Raw genomic sequence first — 14,577 nt, 5'->3', positions numbered from 1 at the left:
TAGGCAAAGCCTGGAATGTTTATTATAGTTAAAAATATATTTTAATATATTTTAAATATATTCAACATGTACTGCGAATTTGTGGGATCCCTTGTAACAACCTCCTGTCTGAGTATTTCTTGCCGCCCCATGCACAACTCCGAAGCCGGCTTTACACCGAATCCGACAAACAACAGCAACCAGAAGTCTATTTACTCCTATGGTGAGTGGGATTCCGCATGCCAAAAGCTGTGTGGAATCAATGTAGTCACGTATATAGAATAATAACATTATTAACATTAACATTGAATGTAACCATATTCACGATCAAATAAATCCCTTTTTATATAAGAGGATTGTATGTATATTTTTTTTCGCACTTTGCAAGTGCTACACAAAGGAAATTTTAAACTTTCATTCATGGAACATGGTAAATGTTCAGCTGAGCACAGTGCGCCCTGTTGTACCGGAGAGAAGGATCTCTCCAATTTTCTCCTCCATATGTTGTGATGCTAAACCTAGACACAGTTCACTAGGGGGTGAATATCAGACTGTTGGAGGATTTGTATTAGGATTCGGTGTGAAGCGAGATTTATTCTACCTGTATATATTCTACTGTCTGTTATTTTCATTTATTGCTCCAAAGTTGTTGTTGTTGTTGTTGTGGGGAAATTTGTAAACTTGGTTCTCAAAGAAAATCACAAGCTTACGCTGTTAGTGAGAAGATCCAAATGTAGCAGGAAAGTACTTCTTAAGTTTTGTCATATGAAGTATATTTAAAGGGGACCTATAAGGAATCAACGCAAACTTTGAACTAAGTAAACCCAGTGAGTTTTTTGTGAGCTGTCTATTTCAGAAAACATGTGTTGACACACACCGTTCAGATTTGCAGCCCTGATCTATTACGGTTTCAGCAGCTTTAGAACCGCCCTCCATCTGAGAGTAACTCCACCCACTGCTGGAGAAATTACAAGGGGAATAAGAAGCGCTGCTAGGAAGACCAGCACAAATCGTAAAAAATTTAAAAAAAAGAGGAATTCATACTGTGAAGAAACTGTAGACGATGGGAAATATACGTTTTCAAATAATTTAAATTAAAATAATTCTGCTGTGTGCTTCTTTCTAAAATAAAAATAAGTACAGATACTCCTAACTTAACGACGGAGTTTCATTCCTAGGACCAGGTCGTTAAGGACTTTGGTCGATAAGCGAGGACCCGTGTTATTTCACGGTAAGGGGGCGTGGCCATTGAGAACGATAGTGTAGTGAATACTGACAGACTGAGGGAACAAGGCTGAGACTGAGAATGGTGATGAGATGAGATATATACAGTGTATATAGTATATATAGTGTATATAGTATATATAGTATATATAGTGTATATAATGTTTATAGTATATATAGTATATAAAGGGTGATGCGTGATGAGATGCTTGATGTTGAGACGCTGCGGTATTGTACACAGCGTACAATACAGACTGGTCAGAGAGCTGGCCCTAAGTCCAAACGGTCGTTAAACAGGTTGGTTGTTAAGTGAGGAGTACCTGTATGCGAGAGACTGTGGGCTGCGGCACGCCATTCGCTCTCTCCAAACGAAACCAATAACCATAGTGTTTTTATTGTAGATGTATTCGTCTATTAATTGTATTTGTTGTGATGTATTTGTTCAATTAATTTACTTTATTTATTTTATTTTCCAACACTACCATGAACAAAATATCCCCCGCGTGCAATGCCCCCCACAAGCCTGGAGAATGGCAACAAAAGTCGAAACAAACTTTGAAATGTGTCCCTGTGGATCTAATATGAGTGAAGATGCAGCAACTGGATTGTTTATTTCTCGCCTCAAATTTGTTCAGAGACAGATTTTAGTGTACTGATAAGATGAAATCAGTGAAGGTTCACGGAGTCAGTACAGATACTCCTCACTTAAGGACCTACCTGTCTAACGACCGTTCAGACTTACGACCCGCTCTCCGACCAGTCTGTATTGTACACTGCGTACAATACCACGGTGTCTCAGTGTCACGCATCTCATCATGCATCCCCCTTTATATACTTTATATACTATAAACATTATACACTATATACTGTATACTATATATACTATATACACTTTATACACTGTATACATCTCATCTCATGACCGTTCTCAGTCTTAGTCTCGTTCCCTCAGTCTGTCAGTATTTACTACACTAGCGTTCACAATGGCTACACCCCCTTACCGTGAAGTAACACGGGTCCTCACTTATCGACCAATTCGCTTAACGACCTGGTCCTAGGAGCAGAACTCGGTCATTAAGTGAGGAGTACCTGTTCAACAAAACCCGAAAGTGAAGCTCAAACCCTACTGGCTCACAGAAGTCAGGGCCTCAGGAGGGTGGCTCCTCCCACTTAAACAGAGCGTCAGGAACAGAATGTGCATAATCTGAGTGGCATTTTCAGCAAAAAACTTCACAAACATGTTTTGGGGAACTCAGAGATCTATATCAATTTGCGTAAAAAGGAGCATGACAGGCCCCCTTTAATAGTCTCCAGCAGATTGCAGTTACACCACACTTAACCCTGAAGCGAGGTCATAATGTTGAGAGAAGATGGCTCAATCCCTCCCCTGATAGCCAAGGTCCACCCTGAGTGTAATTCTTTCTGGTGTGAGCTGAAAAAAACAACAAACATATGGGTGGCTTAATATTGTTCTTCTGACGTGTCTTGTTGTTATAGTTCCCCGAGAAGCTGTGGTCAAACAAACTCTCCCAGCAGCATTTCTTTACTGCCTTATTTCACTTCATTCTATATATATATATATATATATATATATATATATATATATATATATATATATATATACACACACACTGATTCAATTAGTTATTTTACACACGCACGCACACACCCACATGTTGATGTTCTCAAAGACTGACTTCCCCCACCATTTGTTGGTCGGGCTTTGAGGAGAATTTCTTAATTATGCTATAATTGCTTACTACTATGTGCCATGTTGAACAGCAAACATATTTAGTTGCCTTAAACAAAGAACACTTGTTATTGTAATGTTTACTTAATAAGACACAGAATGTGCTTCCATTTTATGTAACCCTAAATGTAAAAGGTGACCTAATTATGAGAAAAGCAACGCAATTGGGATAAACATACAACTATCACCCTATGAATTTCACTCGACTGAATTAGTTCATATATTGGATGACCTTGGATTACAAAATAATGCAAACTTGCAGGGTGTTCAATATACACGTGCACCGTAAAAACAAAAATAAACAGGACATTTGTGTCAAACCATCAACCATCAATGACGCACAGTATGGGAATTTGCGTATGCTTTTGTGTTGCGCTTGGTCCTCTAGGGGCCTCATCTCGTCATTGCAGTCGTTGGCATTTTCTGACTGTTGCTGGAACTGCTGATGCATTACAACTAAAAAAAACCCACTTTCGCCTAATGTGATTGTTTGGAACTGCTCCCTATCCGTAAACATATGATGTATTTGTATTAGTAAGGTTAAGCATATGTAATTGTATCCGTGGCCATCAATCAGTCTCCAATGGCCCCCAATCAAATTTTACAGTACCAGGGGCAGATACATTCTATTACGTTACAGAGTACTATACTTACAAAAAGTGTGTGTGTGTGTGTGTGTATATATTTACATACACATATATATATATATATATATATATGTATATATAAATATGTACAGTGGGGCAAAAAAGTATTTAGTCAGCCACCAATTGTGCAAGTTCTTCCACTTAAAAAGATGAGAGAGGCCTGTAATTTTCATCATAGGTACACTTCGACTATGAGAGACAGAATGGGGGGAAAGAATCCAGAAAATCACATTGTAGGAATTTAAATAAATTAATTGATAAATTCCTCGGTAAAATAAGTATTTGGTCACCTACAAACAAGCAAGATTTCTGGCTTTCACAGACCTGTAACTTTTTCTTTAAGAGGCTCCTCTGTCCTCCACTCCTTACCTGTATTAATGGCACCTGTTTGAACTCGTTATCAGTATAAAAGACACCTGTCCACAACCTCAAACAGTCACACTCCAAACTCCAGTATGGCCAAGACCAAAGAGGTGTCAAAGGACACCAGAAACAAAATTGTAGACCTGCACCAGGCTGGGAAGACTGAATCTGCAATAGGTAAGCAGCTTGTTGTGAAGAAATCAACTGTGGGAGCAATTATTAGAAAATGGAAGACATACAAGACCACTGATAATCTCCCTCGATCTGGGGCTCCACGCAAGATCTCACCCCGTGGGGTCAAAATGATCACAAGAACGGTGAGCAAACATCCCAGAAGCACACGGGGGAACCTAGTGAATGACCTGCAGAGAGCTGGGACCAAAGTAACAAAGGCTACCATCAGTAACACACTACCCCGCCAGGGACTCAAATCCTGCAGTGCCAGACGTGTCCCCCTGCTTAAGCCAGTACATGTCCAGGCCCGTCTGAAGTTTGCTAGAGAGCATTTGGATGATCCAGAAGAGGATTGGGAGAATGTCATATGGTTATATGAAACCAAAAAAGAACTTTTTGGTAAAAACTCAACTTGTCGTGTTTGGAGGAGAAAGAAAGCTGAGTTGCAACCAAAGAACACCATACCTACTGTGAAGCATGGGGGTGGAAACATCACGCATTGGGGCTGTTTTTCTGCAAAGGGACCAGGACGACTGATCCGTGTAAAGGAAAGAATGAATGGGGCCATGTATCGTGAGATTTTGAGTGAAAACCTCCTTCCATCAGCAAGGGCATTGAAGATGAAACGTGGCTGGGTCTTTCAGCATGACAATGATCCCAAACACACCGCCCGGGCAACGAAGGAGTGGCTTCATAAGAAGCATTTCAAGGTCCTGGAGTGGCCTAGCCAGTCTCCAGATCTCAACCCCATAGAAAATCTTTGGAGGGAGTTGAAAGTCCGTGTTGCCCAGCGACAGCCCCAAAACATCACTGCGGAGGTCTGCATGGAGGAATGGGCCAAAATACCAGCAACAGTGTGTGAAAACCTTGTGAAGACTTACAGAAAATGTTTGACCTCTGTCATTGCAAACAAAGGGTATATAACAAAGTATTGAGATGAACTTTTGTTATTGACCAAATACTTATTTTCCACCATAATTTGCAAATAAATTCTTTAAAAATCAGACAATGAGATTTTCTGGATTTTTTTTCTCATTTGTCTCTCATAGTTGAGGTATAACTATGATGAAAATAACAGGCCTCTCTCATCTTTTTAAATGGCAGAACTTGCACAATTGGTGGCTGACTAAATACTTTTTTGCCCCACTGTATATGTATATGTGTATATATATGTGTGAGTGAATGTGTGTGTGTGTGTGTGTGCGTGTGTATACATCAATTTAAATAATAAAAACTTCACCCGTTACAGCGACATTACAAATATGCGCAAGTAAAACGAAGGCGTCGTTTCTAATAACTACTGGGGGGGGGGGGGGGGGGGAGTAAAACGTTATTTTCTTCTCCGTTGCAGTTCCTCTATGACGTCACGAGATGGCGCCGCCAGCCAGTGGGACGAGGGACTGGAAAGCTGGGCGGTGGGAGTAGGAGGCTACTCTCCTGTGCGCGTTGTGGGAGTCGTCGTCGCTTTCCGGGGCTTTAGCTCAACACCAACGCTCTAAACGATGTACATATATTTAAAAACAACGTATATATAGACATTAAAGTTAGGAAGATCCGTTACCTTTTTTTTTTATATCTTTATTGAATGACATGACGACGCAAAGCAGAAAATTGCGAACGTCAACGTCGTGCGTCGTTTAAAATAACACACAATAACAAGATACTGTGGCTTAACGAGCGTCTTTCAAGTGTGGGGAAAGTATCATATGAAAGTGGGATATGATATTTAGCCAATATCGAAATTCGATTCACAACATTTACGGCAGACAAACTGTGCTTCGATGAAAATAAAATGTCAATCGCAACATAAAGCGGCAACGCGCTTCGAGAACGCGCGCGTAAAATGACGTCACAGACAGCTCCTGCACGCAACGACCAGAACGAGCCGTTCACTTCGCTCGTCAGCGTAATCGGTGTCAATTCAGTTTTTGGATTATTTATTTTTTTTTGAACTCTGTGCATAAAGCATCTTGATATAAATGATGCATCGTCGTCTAAAATACCTTCTCGGCTGAACAGCTGATTCAAACCGGATCGCGAACGACGACGCCACGACGAGACGCGCGACCGTCCATCCTGACGAATCAGGAACGTCCTTACTGGCACGCAGAGCGCGGCGCCGCCAATGGGAGGCCGCCGTGCGCCCGCGGCTGAACTGATTTGTGGCGGCGTGCCTGCTCGCCCGGCGCCGACAGGTCGCGGACGCCCTCCGCCATGAGTCTGTCCTTACGGTAACGCAACGCCTTCGTTTCCACGTACACCTGGGATTCGTGTTGTAACGTGTCCCCCGAAGCGTCGCGGCGCCGGTTGTTTGAGCACGCCCGGCCCCGTTGACGGCCGCGTGTGCGGTCATATTTGCGTGGTCGTTCCACCGCGACGGCGGCCGCCTTCGGTTCAAACGGGGCGTTTAAATATGGCGCTTTGACGGTGGCGTCGCGTACGGCCGGTGTACCGATGCTGGCGGCGGGTAACTAACCGATGCCCTTCGTTGCAGAGCGGAACTCGCTGGAGACAAAGCCAAGCGCAAGAAGAGGAGGGAGCTCACGGAGGAGCAGAAGCACGAAATCAAGGAGGCTTTTGAGCTGTTCGACACGGACAAAGACCGGGAGATCGACTACCACGAACTCAAGGTAAACCTTGAAACGCTACCGCCGAAGTAGCCCAACCCATGATGTCTTCCAACATAGCATTTCAAATGTCATGTGGCCGTGAAGTCTTGTTCTTTTTTGAACACTTAACGGTCAATAAGTTCCATTTAGACGTTTAAGTCTGTTGAAGACATGTCAAGCAGCCGTGCATTTAGCAGTGGTGGGGAAAGAAACTAGTGCAACTTGCAGCACTGGAGTATGTTTACACCTGTATTGAGCGCAACTAAAATGGTGCAGCTCTTATGAACTTTTTGTGCCATTTTCCATTCTGTAATTCGCTTGACTCTCATCCGGCTTCTACCGTCAAGGCCAGTGGAAGACAACATTAACTCATAATAGCAATCACAGTATTAAAAGTCCTGACTTGTCTGTCGATCCAGTCATTACACCCACTGGACGGGTGCTCATGCAGGCTTGGGTTTTTGTTTGTTAGGACTTTAAATAAAGTTTCCAAGATTACTTATTAGAGCTGGGAACATTTTTATGTTCCCATTCATATGCAACTTTCGTTTGATGATTTGCTATGTTAATCTTATTTCTTAAGAGAAGCACACAAATGAGTCATTTTGAAGCCATTTTAAGAGCCTTTTGTTTTCCCGCTTCCAGGTTGCAATGCGTGCCCTTGGCTTTGAAGTGAGAAAAGTGGACGTTCTGAAGATTCTCAAGGACTATGACAGAGCGGGAAATGGCAAAATAACATTCGAGGACTTCAATGAAGTTGGTAAGCATCTACATTTTGACCGATAATGTGGATTATGAATTGTATTTGTGTTATGTTTACTACATTACTTTCACTCACGGATACTTTATTCGTTACAGTGTCATTATGTCTTGCCCTCACCCCGGCACATGCTCAGTGTCAGTATTTTACAACAAAATAGGTATCGATAATAAGGCGATAGAATAAAAAGGAATACGGCAATAAAAAATAAACCTCAAAGTTAAGTAGAAGATGGATAAGTGTGAGAAACATTAACAGTAAATAACAAAAAGATGGCGATAAACCTAATGATAAACTATTAACCTGCAAAGTAAACCTAAAATAAATTGGCTGTAAAATACACATTAAAAAAAAAAAAAAAAAAAACCTAAAGATATGTATCTGGTAATGTGCATTAAATATAAACCTATTTATTGACAAAAAAATAAAATAAAATGAACCTGAGGCAAGGTCTTGCACTGCTGCCTCACAGCAAGATGGTCGTGGTTTCAATTCCTGCCAGGGGTAGACTCAAATCATCGTTATGTATTACCTTATATTGATGTTATATTATTAACAAATAATAAGTATCTTGTCAATTCCATATCTTTCCTCATAATATCTAATTTGATCATACTGATGTGACACTGGTTTGATTCTTTAAGATGGCTCACATTAGATGAGCAGAAAACTAGAAGTTCACTATAAGGAACTTCATGCTTGGTTCTTTTGTATTTTCCCCTCTCGTCGCCAAAGTCACAGACCGTATACTGGAGCGGGACCCGAAGGAGGAGATTGTGAAGGCCTTCAAGCTCTTCGACGATGACGAATCGGGCAAGATCAGCCTGAGGAACCTGAGGAGGGTGGCGCGCGAGCTCGGAGAGAACATCACCGACGAGGAGCTGCGGAGTATGATCGACGAGTTCGACACCGATGGCGACGGCGAGAGTAAGCCATCACCCGTCTTACCCGTTTAACATTGAACTTATGTTTGATCTTATTTCATTTGCTTGCCATCTTTAATAAACTATTAAAGAAAAACTGTAAAAACAGTCATTTCTTAGCTGAGGAAGCTTTTCACTCAAATCCAGTCCAAGGGGAATGATATAAGATTGTCTACTATTGAGATATCATCCAGTTAGAATTGAAGAGGCGATCTTCAAAAGCTTCAAAGCTCTTGAACGTAATAAACTTAACTGTAATACACTTTATATATATATATATGTAACCGTAATACACTTAATATACATAACCCCAGTATACTTAAATCATGCTAGATGTTGATGTTATTGTCAGCAAGAAATACAAGGTCTGTGACTTCTAGAATTCCATATCTTTTCATCTTGAATATCCATTTTGATTGAAATCGCTGATGTGACACTCTTATTCTTCAAGATGGCTAGCATTAGTTTATGAAACTTTGCAGCTGTTTCATTTGTTCCTGACTTGCATTTCTAATTCGTCATTTGGGATACTTGTGTTTTGCTTCTCTTCCAGTAAATCAAGATGAATTCCTGGCCATCATGACGGGAGACTCCTGACCGGATGACCGAGCCACAAAGAGTTGCAGACAACTGGGCGTTTCATAATCGGTGTGACGAGCGGAGACAAGAGAAGCTTTTTCTCAATGTCGTCTTAACAAGTCACTTCAAATGAGCTCTGTCTCTTTATGGTGCCCATAAAGAGACAGAGAGACAAGAGTTAAAGTGTATCTGCCATACAAAGGCTTACCTGGATTATAGGCACCATATTCCATACTCTTTATACTTTCATGAAAGTACTGGACTGGAGAGTCTTCGGTGAGGCTACACTGAGGCTGCTCCTTTTTAAATGTATTTTTCAAAGAAATCACAAGCAAATGTCATCTTCTGTAATACTGTCAGCATTACATTGGTCATTTTCAGTTACATTCGTTTAAGATAAGTCCTTTTTTATTATGAGTTTAATATTGTTTATATATATATATATATAGTTATATATATATTCTGGGTAGTTACTATGAAAACTACATGTTTCTCGTTTTATCTGTCACATTGAAATCTATTTAAAATGAAGCGTGGGATTGTTGGCAGAATAACAGTGTGAAATTCTCCAAAAGAACATACCTTTATTTGGGAGGGGGTGACCATTTCTACTTTGGCTGAAGAAAAATGTAATCATATGGATTGATGAATGTGCTATTTATTTTATACTTGAATAAAAATGTACGGTGAAATTATATAGAGTGGAGAGATGTTATTTATCCAGGATTACGCAGTTTAATGGCTCCATAATGTGTAACTATACTGTATACCTTTTTGGAACAGTTGGAAAATTGAACGACCGAAGGCTTCGCTGACAGTCGTCAAGAACCGAATCCCCAAAAAAAAGACTGAAACCTTCCATCACTCCTACTCGTCGTCACCTCCAGTGTGAAACTCGAGCTTGTTCCGATTAACGCATTCTGGCGGGAACACCGCCTCGCCATTTTGACCTTGCAACACAAGGTGCAGCTTTTCATTATGTACTTTCAGTAGAATGTGAAATTTCTTCACGCAGTGGTTGAAACACGTTGAAAGTATAAATCATATACTTTGTAACGCGTAATTGGGTGAGATTGATGTGACTTACCCGCTGACCCCAAAAGCTCCTGTAACAAAGCTCACTGTCATTTAGCTCCCTTCCAACCCCAGTGATTTAGGTAAAAGTGCATGTTTTTATGTTTCAAAGGAGCCTTGCGGATTCGACTTTTTCCGCCACTTTGGTGATGAAGAGGAGGGCTGTGGGTGCAGAGCCAAGTTTGCTTTGGAAATAGTCCAGACAATAAGACGACAGCAGTGACTTTCAACCCACCGCGCTCGCTAGGTGTGGAGGATGTGTCGGGAGGGCAGCTCTGCCGTCACCAGAGTCATTTCATCCTCTCAAAGTGACGACTATTAGGGGCGACCGAAATTTGACGCCTTTTTTGGAGATTCGGGTTCTCGACGAGTCGCTGGGGCCGTTGGATTTTCTGACTCTGTTCATGTGATCCAGTGGGTTTGATGCATGCTCAGTGAGGGAGGACTTCCAGTGAACGTTGAACGGGAGGTACTACGAGCAGGCCATAATAATAAACACAGTTATACACTGATATATATATCTCATTGTAAAAAGTTTGCGGTGGTAGGAAATATGTCGGTAAACACTGGATTACAGAGTAAAGTATCAACCGAGCTATTCGAGGCGTAATCAGAGGAGTCCAGCGGTTTTATTTCGTAAAGGCGAAACAGACACCTGCATCTGGCCGGCACACATACAGTATACATCATGTCTTGCCCTCACCCCGGCACATGCTCAGCTGTCAGCTCTCAGACAAGAGCAAACACAATCTCCAGAAATAAACCCTCCCCGACTTCCTCCCCGGTTACAACCTCAATGTCGCCCCCTCGTGGTTTCTGTTGACACACGACCCCGTGTGTACGTTTCCATAGTCTCTCCTTTGTTCTCTGTTATGGCGTCTGTGTTGATGGGAATTCTAAAAATACATCTATTTTCTCCCGGGTCTAATTGCTTTAGGGCTAGGGGAGGATGAGCGTACTGTGTCCAATGGATTGATCCTGGTAGATTGATGTTTCTACTGTAAAGACTTGGACTAAAGTGTTTATTGATGTATATGTGTATATATAGATATAGATATAGATATATTTATAAATAAACAAACAAACAAATACATACACAAACAAACAAAAGAAAGAAAGAAAGAAAAATACATATATATCAAACACATGGACAAAATATGTTGACAAAAGTTGACATATTCTACTATTCTACATAGCACACTGCCAGAGTGAGAAACTCGCTAACAAAGTCGGAAAACGGAATTTGGTGAACAACACCCCATTGTTCTCCAGAAGTGCATCTTTCAAGCAGCAATTAAGTCTCTTTTGAAATGGCATAGAAGAGACTTTATGGCCGGCTCTTAAAAAATAGGTAATTCCCTCGTCTCAGCGGAACAATAGCCAAAGGTCGCATTAAGATCTAATAAAAATAAAATAAAATAAAAAAAAAAGGTCTTCCAATGATATAGGGTTGTCTTATCTCACTTTTGGGTTGAGCGTTTGTCTCTATGGTTGATGTTAAATTGAACATCTTGGTGTGGATATTTCACCGGGGGGATGCGTTTAAAGCGTCTCCTCGGGAGACGAGGGTCAAAGTTCGAGGCCTTGTGTTCACCTGTCAATCATTAGGGTTGGCTATGCCGAACATGTGACAACACTTAGCCCCTGACCCCCCGATGAAGAACAAAATGAGAGGCCGGTTGTTTACCGCCGGCCCAGCCCTGTCCCCGCTGGCTGGTATGAACCGTGCGATGCCAGTAAGGTAAGGGCAACGCGCTGTGTGTTTCGCTGCAAACTTCTCGTTTCATTTTCCACCAAACTCCTGGAACAGAACTGCATTTCACTTTTTGGGTTATGGTGTTAGAGTGTGTATACTCAGGCAGTGGCGGTTGGGGACTCGGCAATGAGCGATCAATCCTCAAACCACTGAGAGTGCGACACTCATGGACGCTTATGGTCAGAGGAACTCCATTGTGGACCGACTATAGCGGCAGAGTAATTCTTAAAAGGAATTAAAAATATCATGCTTCCGTCATCATTTCAATACTTTTCGGGTCCGAGAGCAGTTGTGCCTACAGCCACAAGTAAGGCCGATGAGCATGATAAGCGAGTCCTAAAGACGCACTCGACAACTTAATTGCACGACTGAAAACCTGTAATTCCATGATGGTGGAGGCTACGCAAGAGGCTGCGCACACAGAATGCCCAGAGACATGCGGCGGATCGCGGACTATGCCTGGCAGTCGAGCGAGGACGGATTAGTTTACACACGCTCATGGCTTTAACGGTAACTTTACCCGGCGTGGAGCCCGGCCTCGCCCCGCCACACCGTGCCGGAGCGGCCCAGACCGGGGCCGTCTCAAAAGTCTGCTCGTTCCGTGTCTAGACACATCGCGCTCCGCAACATTTGGCCGAACAAAATTCTAGTGTAAATCGAATCAAAAACGGTCAAAAATCAAAAAGTAAAGGTGATATAATAGGAGGGAAACAATCTCGCCAAACACGTCTGGTTGTTGCTCAAGAGCAGTTGTGGTTTCGTGTTTCTTTTAAAACCTGATTGAAACGGGGGGATTTTAACGGACTGTATAGAATGAACGCATTGGCTGACTGTGTATATGGATGTTCGCCTCGGTGTGTCGGTCAGAACCCATTTTGATAGGAACCCAAGTCAGGTCTCCGCGTTTTAATAAAACAGCAAACCAAAGGGCACCGTGAACAGAGTGAGTGATTTGAGTGAATGGAGTGTATTTTTATTTTTATTTTTTTATCATGGACGACGTTAACTACTGGAAGTTCAGTACGGAATGAACCCGCCCTGTGGTCGGGCCCGACCCCTTCTCCTCCGCAGCTCTATCGTACTGCACTGACGTCATTTCCTTAAAGGACTTTCAGTGGGCCTTCTCGACACTGATACACTTCCTGCTAACACATTGTAGTAAACACTAATCAGTATATTCCGCCAATATACAAGGAATTTGTCATGGTGAGGATTTCTGCATTTCTTTGAAGATCATTAGCATTCAAAAAGAAGCTGGGTAGTGGGAAAAATAATTTAATGAAATCAAATGAAATTATTGTTATTATAGCAAAATATACACAGATAGACAAAAAATACGGAACAGAAATAGCCATATATATATATATATAATTTATATTCTTCCTTTTACTGGAGCTCAAGATAGATACTCGATTTGTCTCGAGAGGGGATTGCATTGTCTCAACAACTCACATCAATACCGTAGGCGATATTACAACAAAGTAAAACAATAACATATAAAAAAGAAAATGAAATGACAGTATGTGGAAAAATTGGAAAATATTAAGAAACTGTTAACAATTGAAAATAAGAAAAGAAAATATGGCAATTTACACTAAACCTAATTAAGTTTAATATAACATCCCAAACAAATATTAATATACATATGAGATAGAAATGGTGACGCACAATAAACCTGACATTAAATATAAGCCTTAAACAGTGAACAACACGTACAGTGACATGTGACAGTAAACATACACTTCGGTATAAACTGAATAGATCGCTGGTCAACTTGACGTTCGTCCATGACAACGACCAAAGTCGCTGTGTGTGTTGGGCAGAGATCCTCAACCATTTTCAAATCAAGGACCCTCAGGTTGATCTATTCGGCCACAGACCCCATTTGATTCGATTCATCGTCTCTGGGACGGCAATATTAGAGTGCTAGTTTGGGAAATAACAATGAAACTAGGATCCATATTGTACATTGTCTATATAGCGGTATTAATGTCTCATAAATGAAAAAAGGGTGACGTTGAACTATTGATAATTTTGCTGGGGACCCCCTGGATTCTCCCTGCTCCTCTGGGGCTCCCCAGGGCCCCGCATTGAGAGCCACTGCGTTAGAGGATCCATTATCCTTGGACGTTTCATCTGCCCAACCAAGGCATTTCGGGCAAACCAAGACATTTTGTTCCCCTCCCCCCAACCCTTCCTTCTGGGGGGCTGACAGGGAGGGACAGGTGAGGGTAAGCCCCCCCATACGATACCATGCCATACCAGCCCGGCCCAGGCAGCAGATGCTCAGGGGCAGAGCGAATATCTAGGACGGCGTTTGAAGGTTTCTAATGTGTAGAGCCGTAGGACTTGGGAGCAGTAATCCTCGGGGTTCTTGCACCAAAGGCCCTGAGTGTCAGCAACACCTCCCCTCTCCATCGCACACACACACACACACAGACACACACATGCACTCACCCACGCACTCTATCACACATACACGCACACATACACACGCACACGCACGCACACACACACATGGGTAGCATCATTGACACCTTAGAGCTAAATATACTGGGGAGTGACAACAACAGGTGACCCGGCTCTTTCCGCACTCAGCCAGCTCGGACATGGGAGGTCACTGGGTATGAGTGTGTGTGTGTGTGTGTGTGTGTGTGTGTGTGTGTGTGTGTGTGTGTGTGTGTGTGTGTGAGTAATGGAGAGACGAGAGAGAGAGAGAAATGTGTGGGTGTGATGGGG

The 14,577-nt window shown here is 42.1% G+C and overlaps 1 protein-coding gene across 1 annotated transcript; it reads left to right on the top strand.

Moving 5' to 3' along the window:
* The first annotated feature begins 6,154 nt into the window (after positions 1 to 6,154).
* On the top strand, positions 6,155 to 9,684 carry cetn3 (centrin 3). Its single transcript, XM_080017883.1, has 5 exons — positions 6,155 to 6,368; positions 6,632 to 6,767; positions 7,392 to 7,506; positions 8,242 to 8,433; positions 8,983 to 9,684. Exons 1-5 carry the CDS (start codon positions 6,352 to 6,354, stop codon positions 9,024 to 9,026), a joined length of 504 nt encoding a protein of 167 aa, XP_079874009.1. The 5' UTR covers positions 6,155 to 6,351; the 3' UTR covers positions 9,027 to 9,684.
* The last annotated feature ends 4,893 nt before the right edge of the window (positions 9,685 to 14,577 follow it).

Source organism: Zeus faber (genome assembly GCF_960531495.2).
Source record: "Zeus faber genome assembly, chromosome: 17".
In the NCBI taxonomy this organism is placed as follows: domain Eukaryota; kingdom Metazoa; phylum Chordata; class Actinopteri; order Zeiformes; family Zeidae; genus Zeus; species Zeus faber.
The sequence above is the reverse complement of the archived record's forward strand: the minus strand, read 5'-3'. Positions and strand labels throughout refer to the sequence as shown.

Excerpts from the sequence above, each read along its gene's own strand:
- cetn3 (XM_080017883.1), top strand. Across the intron at positions 6,768-7,391 it reads TCGACTACCACGAACTCAAG|GTTGCAATGCGTGCCCTTGG; the intron begins GTAAACCTTGAA and ends TCCCGCTTCCAG. Across the intron at positions 7,507-8,241 it reads CGAGGACTTCAATGAAGTTG|TCACAGACCGTATACTGGAG; the intron begins GTAAGCATCTAC and ends TCGTCGCCAAAG.